We start from the raw sequence: 14,530 nt of genomic DNA, 5'->3' as shown, positions 1-14,530 counted from the left end.
TATATAATGATATTTACGTATATATATTTATATAAACGCACATATACACATTCATATTACATATATCAGGAAAAATATTTATTAAAAAATCTTTCGATATTTGACATTTCATTGGCAAATTTAGTGAGGCTAAAATTTATATATTTCATTTTATATAATATTTACATATATAACACATACACATACATATATATCAGGAAAAATATTTATTAAAAAATCTTTCGATATTTGACATTTCATACATTGGCAAGTTTAGTGAGGCTAAAATTAATATATTTCATTTTATATAATATTTACATATATATAAACACACACATACACATACATATATATCAGGAAAAATATTTATTAAAAAATCTTTCGATATTTGACATTTCATACATTGGCAAATTTAGTGAGGCTAAAATTAATATATTTCATTTTATATAATATTTACATATATATAAACACACACATACACATACATATATATCAGGAAAAATATTTATTAAAAAATCTTTCGATATTTGACATTTCATACATTGGCAAATTTAGTGAGGCTAAAATTAATATATTTCATTTTATATAATATTTACATATATATAAACACACACATACACATACATATATATCAGGAAAAATATTTATTAAAAAATCTTTCGATATTTGACATTTCATACATTGGCAAATTTAGTGAGGCTAAAATTAATATATTTCATTTTATATAATATTTACATATATATAAACACACACATACATATCAGGAAAAATATTTATTAAAAAATCTTTCGATATTTGACATTTCATACATTGGCAAATTTAGTGAGGCTAAAATTAATATATTTCATTTTATATAATATTTACATATATATAAACACACACATACATATCAGGAAAAATATTTATTAAAAAATCTTTCGATATTTGACATTTCATACATTGGCAAATTTAGTGAGGCTAAAATTAATATTTCATTTTATATAATATTTACATATATATATATAAGCACACATATACACATACATTTATCAGGAAAAATATTTATTACATTTTTTTTCGATAATTGACATTTCATACATTGGCAAATTTAGTGAGGCTGAAATGTCTAATAACTTAATATGTGATATTTAAATTATATTATACAATGATATATATATATAATATTTGAGGCTGAGATGACTAAATAAAAAAGATTTATATAAAATATATTAAATTTAAATATATATTAAATTCAATTTATATAACAGTATTTTAATATACAAAATGTATAATAATTTTAATAATTAAAAACCTTTACATTTCATATACATTGGCAAATGTTGGGGCCAAAACGTCTGTAAGTAAAAAAGTTTGCATATTGATGTTAAATTTATATTATTTCTTGTTTATATGTCAACCAATGGGGTCTATATAATATGCAAAGAAAACTATGCTGATGAAAACTTGGCTGGTGTAAGACTATTAGATTTTTGATAGTACTAGATTTTTTGAAAATGTTCCTGTATCTGCTAGACCAGCCACTGCAGAATTCATACGAGTAAGTTTGCAGTCATTATGGTGTACAACATTAACAGAACAAAGCGTAGAGGTGCAGATATACTGGAAGTTAAAGGACAGAATAAACACATTCCACTATTACTCCGCAATTTGCCTTTCCATTACGTCTCGGCACAGACCAGTGGGTCGCTGCCGGGACTTGCAAGAGGATGTAAAGTGTTCCCCTCTCAGCCAGCACTGTAATTACATGCCATCAACTCCTCAGTTGCCATACAAACACATAATAACCTTCATCCTGCTCTCCTTCAATTACCCTCCCCTCTCTTCGCTATTACTCAGGATACCCCGGGGCCCCCTGTCTGCCTCTGTTTACAAATTCCTGTCATATTTCAGGATCTGCAGGACCTCTGTTGAAGGGGTTGAGGAAAACAGCTGGGTCTGGAATGACGCCTTGCAGAAGGGTCTTTCTCAACAACTCTGGGCCTCAACGATTCATTCATCAAGAATGTGTTGAAATAAGAACATTCTCTCTCTCGCTGGAGGAAAAGGCCTGCGGTGGGAAGGATGACTTGAGAGAATGTTTATGGGTGTTTCTTCAACTTTTGGCCACTTTTACATCCCAGGGGTTGATATTTATTAAAACGAACACATTTCAACTTTTTTCCTTTCGTTATGAGGAGGTCACATTAATACTTGGAAACGTTTTGCAATGCCTTCATCTGTTATTTTAGATACTTTTTTTTACTGTTTTACTCTTGTCCCAGACCCAGACTTTTAATCTTAAAGTTTTGGACATTGTTAATGGACCAATTAAACTGACTAAAACTGTTTCTTTTCTCCTCGCGTGGTCAAAAGTGCCTGCGGTTGAGGAAACAATTAGACGTAATTGCAATTTTAATGGACTATTTCTAAAAGTGGAATTTCAGACTTCAATATCTTTAAGGGTGTTAATGTGAATCACAAAGGGCTTTTGTGTTTAAGGGTGGTCTGATGAGACACGTCCTGGGGTGATGATTGTTTTATAGTTGTATCGATAATGTGTCCTGGACATCTTTACAGTCACATGGCTGATGCCTTAAATCACATGAATAATGTACTGGAAGGCAAATCAATCAGAGTGAAAGCTGTCCTGACTTTATAGTTTGTTGATGACTTCTTAACATTGGGATAATCTCAGCAATTTCTCATCAGCACTTCCTGTTTGTTGCTGTTGGAGGCCCACAGTGGCCGTTTGTTTACTGTGGTTCTCTGGAGAGACCCTCGTGGCTCTGCTTCCTGTTTTGATTCAGAGAGTGCATTATTGTGCGCAACTAAAACCAGCCCAGCCTTGAAACCTCTATTAGATTCCCAGGAGTGTCCTTTAATATGTCCCTCCTCTCAGCCTAAGGCAAACCCATTTATTGTCCTGTTAAGAGTTCAAACAAGTGCTTTTCAAACAGACAGAAGACGATGATAAAATTACTAGAAAAAGCTGCATTAAGGATCTCATAGGATTAGTATCCACAATATATTCACAAGGATTCGTATAAAATTAGGTTTATAGGTTTATATATAAAGTTTTATATATAAAATTATGATTTCGCTTTTTTAACTTTAGTTAGTGTGTAATGTTGCTGTTAGAGCATAAACAGCATCTGCAAAGTTACGACACTCAAAGTTCAATGCAAAGGGAGATATTTTCTTTTAAAGAATTTTCTGTTTAAGGCAGGGGTGTCAAACTCATTTTGGGAAAAAAAAATAACCATGTGCGGGCTGAATAAAAAAAACAAACAAAAAAAACCTTAGTGCGTTGAAAGTTGCATTAATATTAACCACTTTTGCATTAATAAAACAGTGAAAAACTGTTAGATTTAAAAAAAAAAATGTATTAGTGATGTTCCTATTTTGATTTTTCTTGGCCAATTCCATTTTTTTTAAGCAAAATGGTCGATTCTGATACTGGTTGTGGATTTTTTTTTTTTTTTAAAGCAAATTTATTTGTCGTTTATTTGTTCAAATATGTGTATCTTTTTGATATAGGCAAACACTGCATTTTTACCAACAAAGATGTTATGCACATTATTGTATAATTTTAAGATTAACAGCAAAAACAGCATGATCTGACTTTTTTTTTATGAAATTATGCTACATAAGACACCTGCACAAAACAAAATCAGCAGACGGACTGAATGAAGATGCAAATTAACTCTCTGACAGTAGGTGGCGCTTAAGCTGGGCACACATTTAACGACTATATAAGACTGTGCTCAACATACAAGCGATTGTTTCCTGCGACTGAAGCCGATTTAAATACTTACACATGGAATTTGAACACCGACTGTAATCGTAGACTGAACGCAACTGGCTCTGACTGGAGGCGTTTGAGCGCGATCAATCATAAGTATCAATTTACATTCATAATCAGCCTTACAATCATTAAGTGTGTGTGCGGCTTTAGGGGCCGTTCACACAGAACGCATCTTTGCGTCTAAAAACGCGACACGCGGCGCTCAGGAGTGGTTTTAAAAAAAGCGCAGCGTAGAACGCGAGTGTCTCGAGACGCGTTTTTGAGATGTGATGCAATAACGGAAATAATATAAATAGGTAAACAGCAGAATTGACATATGCAAGTTTGGACATGGAAAAAAAGAAAATAAGATAATAATGAGCGCCTCCTCCGCCATGTTGCCGTCATATAAAACAGTTGTCATGCCAACTTGCTACTGTAAACAGAAGCTTGCAACATTCGCCCCGCCTCCGAGTTCTTCTGATTGGTCCACTGTTTTGGAACTGACATTGATGAGCGGCGCTGCGTGTAAAAGTTGAAATTCTTTTAACTTGACACGGCGTCTTAAAAACACGGCGCTCATGTGAGAGGTGCTGCAAAAGACGCGAGACGCGAGCGTAACGGTCATGAACGTCCGTCAAGCGCGTGCTTTCATAGAAAAACAATGGGAAAGTAACGCATTGGAATAGAAAAACGCGTTCTGTGTGAACGGCCCCTTAGGGAACAGCAGTGATATAGCGTTTCCATGGTTACAGCTATACACAAAGCAGTGCTGCATTATGGAGATAAAAGGAAAAGCCATCAAAACTTGTCTGAAGACAGTTCCCTTCAGAGATACATTCATATCAACCCTATTTAATATTTATATTATTCTTCCGATTTTTCGCGAACAGTGAGCTTGTGCATGGTAGAGTATTTACTCTGCTGGCGCGTCTGTTCTCCTCTTTCTGTCCATATTCAGCGTGTCCCTGTATTAACATCCTTTTATCATATATATTTCCACACAAATGAAATTTTGGGAAATTATTACAAAGCACTTTGTTTGCAAAGTCGGAATAAAGATTGACTAAAATAAACCTAAATATGTTTGGATGACCAGTTGACTTGTACATCTCTATTTTTTTTTTTTTATTATAGTTTAAATCATCCCGCGGGCTGGATTGGACACCTTTGTGGGCCGTATTCGGCCCGCGGGCCGTATGTTTGACACTCCCTGGTTTAAGGACTACAACAAACGGCTGGTCGGTACTACAACGAGCTTCTTCCTGGGTTGGTGACATCACAAACCCCCAAATTTACATAAACCCTCCCCCCAGGAACACGCAACAAAGGGGGCGAGGCCATGTTGGGCTGCGTTAGAGAAGAGGAAGAGTTGTTGTAGTAGAGTGTTGTTACCATGCTGTTTTTTTACGCTGGACTGCTTCACAAACGAGGGTCAATTCAATGCTGGATTTGCACAAAACATTAAGGTGACGGCACATGCTAGTTGATGAGTTGAATCAACTCCACAGCAACTATTACATTTATCCACTAACCAGTTGCATTCTAAAAGTTGTAACTTCTTCCTGAGTCTCTCAGTCAGTGTCCGACTCCGGTTTGAACAATGTAAGGCTGAACATCGTCATTATGGCTGCGTGAGACTCTCCAGTTTTGTTGTTGTTGAGCAACCGAAGCATGAGCTGTTAAAGCTCCGCCCTTTACTGGAAAGCAGCTGGGAGCAGCAGCTCATTTGCATTTAAAGGGACACACACAAAAACGTCACAGACACATTCGGAGGACACCAGAGACTTATATGATGTCATGTAAAAGGGGCATTATAGGTCCCCTTTAATGTTTTTGAATCCAAATGTCTTCAATGTCAAATTATTTTAAGTTCTTTCCATTTCAGAGCAAATACATTCATGTGTGTGTATACATGTATGTATAATATATATATATATATAATGTATGTATGTATGTATGTATGTATGTATATATATATATATATATACATATATATATACATATATATACAAACATACAGTGCAAAATCTGACAGTTGAGATAAGGTGTCGTTCTCAATAAAAATACACACACATATATATGTGTTTTTACTGAGAACGACACTTTATCTCAACTGTCAGATTTAGCACTGTATGTTTGCACTAAATATTTGAACAATCACTTTTAAATGACTTTTGTCACCTTCTTTTAACCTCTCAAACAGCCTTCTTTACACACATTGTTTACAGGTCTGCTGTTTGTGAAAGTGCACCAACCCCCAGAAGAAATTGGCACACAAAGAGCTACAATAGTAAGTCAACAGTGAGAGAGGAAGTAAACATCACGAGAGCAGGAAGTGGCACTGTATCATAGGTGAAAAGGGGAGGTGAGGGCAGCAGTTAGTTTAAGAAAAGAGAAACCCTGGTGATTCACAACACAATCAGATTGACCTTTCATCCCAAGAGCCCCGTGAGCTGCTCTATAGATGGTGGGGGGTCAACAGAGACCCGCTTTCAGATAAAAGCGGAGCCGGCATTGTCTAAACCTCACAGGCTAGTGGGCCTGGTGAGCAGCAGAAACTTACAAAACATCCAGCCCCACCCAGGAACTGAGGAAGGGGGACAATGAACTGTCACTTCTCCCCCCCCAAACCACATACACATACGCTATCCCTAACATTTCCCTAAAGCTATTTGAATACAAACATTTTTTACACAAAAATTTATACACGACTGCAAATGGTTTGTAACATGCATTTGGCTAAATGAAAATACCTGCAAAGTTCAAGACTTTCGGATGTTCCAACCACAGGGCTATTTTCTGCTGCGCTTGCTTCTGACACACAAGATATCATCGGCACTGTGATAATAGCAGGAAGAACTGAGCTGTTATCTGTTTGCAAGCCGCTTGCCGGAGCCGGATGACCTGCATGTGTCTGTATAAAGGTTGACTTTAACTAGAGTCTGCTATATGGTTTTGCATAAATGATGAAGCAGCTGATTCTAATAAAAATGTTTTAAAAAGCACCATTTGTTGTTGTCAAACTTGACAGATCATACAATAAAGTGTCTAATAATTTATCAGGAAATTCTCAAAATAAGTGTTCTTATTTATTCTGTCAGTCATATACACATACTAAGTACATACAAGTGAAAATAATTCTGGATTAACTTATAAAACATATTTAGAGATATTCATTTACGCTTTATTAAATCTGGTCTCTTCCATTTTTTTTCCACAAAATATTATTTTCTTTATATTTTTTGTATGCAGCAATTTTCTTGTGCTTAGTTATGTGCTAACTAATATATATATTTATAACTAATAAATTATATATATAATTATTTTTATATATTATTTATATATATATAAATTAAATATATATTTTTATATTTATTTATATATATTAAATATATATTTTAATATTTCTATTAAAAAATCGAATTAAACTTAGTATTAACAGTATTATTAAACTATACATGATATGTCTCAGTTTATTTATTTATTTTAAGTTTTATTAATGTATTTTTTACATTTTTGTTAAAATGAACAAATAAAATGATTATTAATCTGTCTCTTCCATTTTTTTTAATATTCTATTTTCTATATATTTTTTGTATGCCGCAGCCATTTTTTAATTAAAAATCTAATTATTATTAAACTATACATGATCTGTCTCTATTTATTTATTTATTTTACAATTTTGTTAACATGTTTTATTATTGAATTTTTGTTAAAATAAATAAAATTACTCATCTATGTATCTACTTCTATTTAAAAAAAAAAAAATTCTATTCTTTATATTTTGTATGCAGCAGCCATTTTGTTTTTAGGTGCTATCGGTAATATTTTTATATTAGGGTTATTATATTATTATATTTATTATTATCAATTTCATTATTAGATAGATAGATAGAAAAAAATACACAATTAATTTTCTTTTATCAAATAAACAGTAACTGAAATGACAGTATATCTGCGAAGATCAAGTTTTATTAATTTTTTAATTTATTTTGTTTTATTGTAAAACTACTGACAATTCAAAGAATCTGTGATTTATAAGATTTAACATTGTGGAAAGTGGAGGGAACATGACTCCCAAAGACAAAAGCTCATCCAGATGGACAGTAAAGCAGCCAAAGTGGATTACAATGATAATACAATTCAGCCTCCCCAGAAGGATCTCCACAAGCTACAGGATAATGGCCATTATCTCAGTGCTGTGTCTTGTTTTATATGTTAAGCGGGGTGAAACTGAACACACCTTTGGCCCATGTGACTTCTGTGCATGTGAATGATGAGAGAAAGCCTTGATGGACAATTAATGAGCAATTCACTGCCAAATGACACAGGAGACAGGATGTCTGACAGCATGTTAATCAGGTCCCTCTGACCTGGACTACCACATTCATTTAGACCAAAGTGAACACATACTTCATTAATATTATTGCTTTAACATATTGGATTCATTTATAGCTACACCACTGTCCCTGTAAACTAAAATGGCGTCATGCAAATGGCTAACATTTATCCTCTTGTTTTCAAGCTTCAGCATTTGTGAGCACCAGAGACCTGACCTGACCTTTTAAAATAGTCTACTAGCGCTGTATTTATCAGTATGCAATTCAAATGAACCTTAGCAATTATAAAATTGACATGTAAAAATATTTTCAAAGACATCTGGTTTAATGTGGGCGCAGGAATCCGGTGCAGCTGTTGAGGGATTTGTGAGTGATTTTTTCAAAGCTTGCACACATGGTACACACAAGATGACATTATAGGTTCAGTGTAGGAAATGACTGTAGGAGGTGAGGAGAAACTCGCAATTCGCATCTGGTGTTAAACTATTTTGACGGCCCTGTTTATGTGTTTATTGGGGTGATTATTCACGCACATTGAATTCAGATTAAGCAATCGACAAAGGCAATTAATCAAAACATGCGCTTTTGTCTGATATGATCATACTTTTATATTAGTAACTGAATGGAAAAAAATAAAGCTAAAGCATGTTTAATTATGCAGTGTTGTTTTATTTTAGCCATGTGTGTTAAAAGTTTAGTTCACTTTCAATTTAAAATTTCCTGATAATTTACTCACCCCCATGTCATCCAAAATGTTCATGTCTTTCTTCAGTCGAAAAGAAATGAAGGTTTTTGATGAAAACATTCCAGGATTTTTCTCCATATAGTGGACTTCAATGGAGCCCAAATGGTTGAAGGTCAAAATTAGTTTCAGTGCAGCTTCAAAGGGCTTTAAACGATACCAGACGAGGAATAGGGGTCTTATCTAGCGAAACCATTGCTCATTTTCTAAAAAAAAGTAACATTTTTAAATGTTTTAACCATAAATGCTCATCTTGAACTAGCTCTCTTCTTCTTCTCTATTAGAATTCCGGCAGTGTAGACACTGCTAAATGTATTACTGCCCTCCACAGGTCAAAGTTTGAACTAAATTGTCATATACAATATGCTAGTGCAAGTATATAACAATTAATTCAGACTTTAACCTGTGGAGGGCAGTAATACACTTAGCAGTGTCTACACTGCCGAAATTCTAATAGAGAAGAAGAAGAAGAGCGATTTTTTTTAGAAAATGAGCGATGGTTTCTCTAGATAAGACACTTATTCCTCATCTGTTATCATTTAAAGCCTTTTGAAGCTGCACTGAAACTAATTTTGACCTACAACCATTTAGGCTCCATTGAAGTCCACTATAAGAAGAATAATTCTGGAATGTTTTCATCAAAAACCTTCATTTCTTTTCGACTGAAGAAAGAAAGACATGAACATTGGCTGACATGGGGGTGAGTAAATTATCAGGAAATTTTAATTTGAAAGTGAACTAATCTTTTAATCATTTTGGCGATGTTTTGACGTAACTTTGATTCACAGTGAGCATTTGAAATTAAAAACGACTTATTTTAAGCACATATGAAATACGTTCACTTCGCTACGTACTAGACTCCACAATCCGACCTGCAAACAGCAGCTGGACGACACTGAAATGCGGCTAAACGGAGTTCAAGTGTGTAACCTGAGCATTAGGTATATAGACCCCTCACCAAATACACTCGCACTCCTCCTTCCTTCCCGTGCAGTGCCTATTTACTGTTTGTTTGCACTCCGCTGATCCGGAGCGGAAATTCCTTTCCGTTTTTGTGAATGACAAACTTATTAACAATTCATCAACACAGTCTGTTCCATCCGGCCCCGTTTCCACGGCGACGATAGCTCGGCGCCTCCTGATTGGCTGGCTGACATAATGTATCCATTGAAACGCCTCGCGCTTGTATCCATTCACTAGCTCGCTGAGACAGAGAGCACATCTAGGACTAGAAGAGCGCAGCGCTGCATTCTCCGGGATAAATAACGAAGGGAAATAAAGCGTTTTGCTTTTCGCGACTCGTCTGCAAACGATATTCGCCTGGATATCTAGATCGATTCGTGCGAAAAATCGACGGCGAGAGAAGAGAGGTTATATAACAGGAAGACAACGTCAGTGACTGTGGCTCGCGCACTCACTGGCTAGTGTGAGTCATTGATAAATGCACACAGTTGCATGAATGGGGTTGAAGTAGAGCGAGTCTGCGCTTGACTCTCGAAGGAAAACCCGAGGATTTTTTAATCATCTCGACGGTGCAGAAAAGACTTTGACGTGAGAATCTCAATGCTCCAGGCCTGAGACGTCCACGGCCTCTTGCAGCGCGTCTTTTCCGCAGTTTAAGGTCTCACGGTACCGTACCTTATTTTACTAATGCTCGATAAGTTCAAACCCGTGCAGTTCGATTCGGTCATGGCTATAAGCAAGACGGTAGAGTGGCTGAAGGAGCAGCTGGAGACGCGCAGAGACTGTTTGCTCGTTATGGACTGCCGAGCGCAAGAGCTCTACGAATCGTCGCACGTCGAAACGGCCATTAACGTGGCCATCCCGAGCCTCATGCTCCGGCGACTCAAGAAGGGCAACCTGCCCATCAAGTCTCTGCTTTCCAACGGGGAAGACAGGGAAAGGTTCGCGCGGAGGTGCAAGACGGACACTATCGTGTTGTACGACGAGTACAGCCGAGAGTGGAATGAAAACATCGACGGCGGATCCGTGTTGGGTTTACTGCTGAGGAGAATGAAGGACGAGGGCTACAAAGCTTTCTATCTTGAGGGTACGTTCATTTCCACAGCATTTTAGTATTTGTTTTATGTTACTAGTATTTATTAATGAATTACTTACAATGGTTACACTTGTAACCATTTATTTATATATAACTAGTATCTATTAATCTAGTCACTAGTACTTGTCTCATCCGTTGTTATCTCTTCCATTGGTAGTCCAAGCAAATTTCATATTTTAACATTTATTTCTGTTCTAAATCCGTTGTTTATACTAACAAATAGTATGTATACTGAAATATGGCCTACTAGTGAATGTCACATTTCATATTCCACTAGTTGAAGTTGGCTACTTTATAGTTGAATTAAAAAATAGTACTAGTTTGATTGAAAATATTACTAGTAACAATAGGAATACAGACTATAGGTACTGTTTTAAACTAGTAAGATATAAATGTTCAAATAGTTACTAGTAAGCAAGTAAATAAAGAGTACTAGTGTCGAATGAATGGCTACTAGTGAAACAGAAAAAGATAATAGTTACTACTTGAGTTCTCATTGGTTTTAAGGAATACATGTTCAATGGTTTTTCTAATTTTGAACTTTACAGGTGGCTTCAGCAAATTTCAAACCGATTTTCCCACCATGTGCGAGACGAACCTCGACGGTTCCTCCAGCAGCAGTTCACCGACCTCCCAGGTCTTGGGTCTTGGAGGACTCCGGATCAGCTCCGACTCCTCAGACATTGAGTCAGACATTGACCGGGACCCAAGCAGCGCTACCGACTCGGACGGCAGCCCTCTGTCCAACCCCCAGCCCTCGTTCCCCGTGGAGATCCTGCCGCATCTGTATCTGGGCTGTGCAAAGGACTCCACGAACCTGGATATCCTGGAGGAGTTTGGCATCAAGTACATCTTGAACGTGACCCCTAATCTTCCCAACATGTTCGAGAATGCTGGGGAGTTTAAGTACAAGCAGATTCCCATCTCCGATCACTGGAGCCAGAATCTCTCTCAGTTTTTCCCAGAAGCCATCAGCTTTATTGGTAAGAAACACAATTATTGTCATTTTAATTTGCTTTTCATTCAGTCCCTGTTTTGATTACCAAACGGATGGCACCGTTTTTTATTGTTTGCATAGTAACGTATCCCGCGGTAGGGACACAAAGGCTTATGATGAAACAGGAGATGGAGGGGGGAGGCAGTAATTTGAGCTCAACAGGAAGGAAGCAAGCCACATTGAAAGTAATCTAGGACAGAGCAATGTTTCGCCACACAATGAGGACCATTTACAGGGCAGTGTTGACATCCTGTTAGCCTTGACAGGGTGCTGCCATGACTTCTACATTTACACGCCCAAATGGTACCATTGTCAAGTAACCTGGCGAGCGGAAGGATCATTTGATTAACCTTAATAGCCCATTTCCATGTCACATTCCCTGAGAAAATGGGCGAGTTGTTTTCAGTCATGCACTAGAAATCCCGCTGAATGAGGCCCCTTTTGTCAATGCAGGGACCGTAATGAATTCTGACAGCCAGGCTTATGTACAATTGCATATTCATAAGTCAGTTGCACACAGATAACTAATCACCTGGTCTTTTTTTTTCTCCTCAGATGAGGCCCGCGGACAGAAGTGCGGCGTGCTCGTTCATTGCCTCGCCGGCATCAGCCGTTCAGTAACTGTGACGGTGGCGTACCTCATGCAGAAGCTCAACCTGTCCATGAACGACGCGTATGACATTGTCAAGATGAAGAAGTCCAACATATCGCCCAACTTCAACTTCATGGGCCAGCTCTTGGACTTTGAGCGCACCTTGGGCCTCAAGAGCCCGTGCGACAACCGCATGGTGGCTCCAACCCAACCTTTGTACTTCACCACGCCAACCAATCACAACGTTTTTCAGTTGGACCCTCTAGAGTCCACGTGAAAACCCGCCTTGACTCCAACTGAGCGAAACACAAGTTTCATTTTTGTCGAGGGATTCCTGACGTTATTGACGTTGGCTTGAGACGACAGCCGACCAGAGTAGCCACTGATGGGCCATGCGGTGTGCCCAGAGCTTCTACGCTGCTGTTTAATGGAGAGAGATCATGTGACTCTATATCTCCATGACTCTTTAAAGTAGTTTGTTTCATATATGTACGTATACATACATATTCAAGCATGGAAAGACTGTCCAAATGGAAAGAACGTCCAATGTATTGGGGCTGGTGTGCCAAAGAGACTTGACTGGAACTGAACAATGACAAATACTCATTTGTTTTGTTTAGCACTTGCACCTTGACATTTTCTAGGTGTGTTCTTCTTGTCTTCAATGAAGACTTGCCTGTTTTTGGGATGAGACTTCCCTTCGGTAATGATGGCAGAGTGTACTGTACTCCAACTTATTTGCGTGGAGAAATTTTTGAAACATTTATACATGTGTATATTAAGATGTCGGTAAGCCTTGCCGTAGTTAGAATACACCTGTTTTTAAGAAACGGCTGTAGATTTTTCTTCTCCTTTTCGTCCTCTTTATGTAAAAAAAACTGAATATCGATCAATATTATCTTTATCGAAGAGTTAAATGCCAAAAATTTTAACAGGTTTTTGCAAGATCATCAATGTGTATATGTATAATATATTTACAGTTTTGCTTTACGGATCGATTCCACCTTTCTCAGCCTTTTAACCACCATCACGAATCAAAGTCGTCATTCTCTTGCCTTAGTTCTGTACATAAGTGTTATTGTGCGGTAACTTTTCAGAGCAGTTCCCCATACACTTCTTTTCACCTTTTTTTAGTGAACCTGGCCATACGAACTTGCACGTTCAGAGGGGTCATCCGAACTTGTACTTGTACGAGGCATTCCTCGAATGCTATGCGGCGGGGTTTCAAATGCATGCTCATTTAGGACCCATACGCCTTTATACTACTCGTTTTTTGTAACTTTTCTGGGGACAATGGAGGGTTGAAGCAAGTAATGCTGTTTTTTGTTTTGTTTTGTTTTGTTTTGTTTTTTTTTGTGCGCAAGGATTTGAGGTCTGTGTTGACAAAGCTGGGAGAACATTCTGTGTCTCCTGTTCAGGGAAGTTCTGTGACATGCTTTTTTTTTTTCTTTTTTTTTTTTTGTGAGAAAAGTGATGGTTTTCAGGAGTGTTTTGTTGTCCCTCAAAGCGAAGGCCTGATTGGGGGGAGGGGCTGTTTTACAAAACCAATATCCCCCCAATGTTACGAATGTAAAGAAATAAGTTATTAATAAATTGCTATTTTGTCTATTCAAATGTATTTACGTTTCTGTTTTCTTTCCTCAAATTAAAAATATGAATTCAAACTAATTACAAAATTCTGATGCATTCAGAAAAAGTGCCTTTTTTTGGTTTTATCTAAAGCAGAATAATAGATATACTAGCACACAATACATTAATCACTCACTAACATACATAACTTAGTATTTAAATGACAAAGCAAAGCATAGACTAGATTAACCTTTGTTGTACAATGAAAAACAAAATCCAGTTTCCCCCCCCAAAGATAAAGTGTAACTGAATGTTAAGTGAGCAAAACAACTTTCCATGTGGACAGGCTGGTATTTCCAGGTATGGGTTGGTTAGAGCGAAATGTCCCCCCCTGCGGCACTTCCTGTCAGGAGATCAGGCTCCTGCTCTAAAAGCAAGTCCTGGCAAAACAAGCTGTATAACCTGACACCCTCTTGGCTTTTGCAT

The 14,530-nt window shown here is 37.0% G+C and overlaps 1 protein-coding gene across 1 annotated transcript; it reads left to right on the top strand.

The window, feature by feature from the left end:
* The first annotated feature begins 10,009 nt into the window (after window positions 1–10,009).
* Window positions 10,010–14,093, top strand: dusp6 (dual specificity phosphatase 6). Its single transcript, XM_067379972.1, has 3 exons — window positions 10,010–10,877; window positions 11,435–11,869; window positions 12,439–14,093. The coding sequence occupies exons 1-3, from the start codon at window positions 10,478–10,480 to the stop codon at window positions 12,750–12,752; spliced, it is 1,149 nt and encodes a 382-aa protein (XP_067236073.1). The 5' UTR covers window positions 10,010–10,477; the 3' UTR covers window positions 12,753–14,093.
* The last annotated feature ends 437 nt before the right edge of the window (window positions 14,094–14,530 follow it).

The sequence above is a fragment of the Chanodichthys erythropterus genome, chromosome 24 (assembly GCF_024489055.1).
Source record: "Chanodichthys erythropterus isolate Z2021 chromosome 24, ASM2448905v1, whole genome shotgun sequence".
Classification (NCBI taxonomy): domain Eukaryota; kingdom Metazoa; phylum Chordata; class Actinopteri; order Cypriniformes; family Xenocyprididae; genus Chanodichthys; species Chanodichthys erythropterus.
This window is presented reverse-complemented; position numbering and strand designations above follow the sequence as displayed.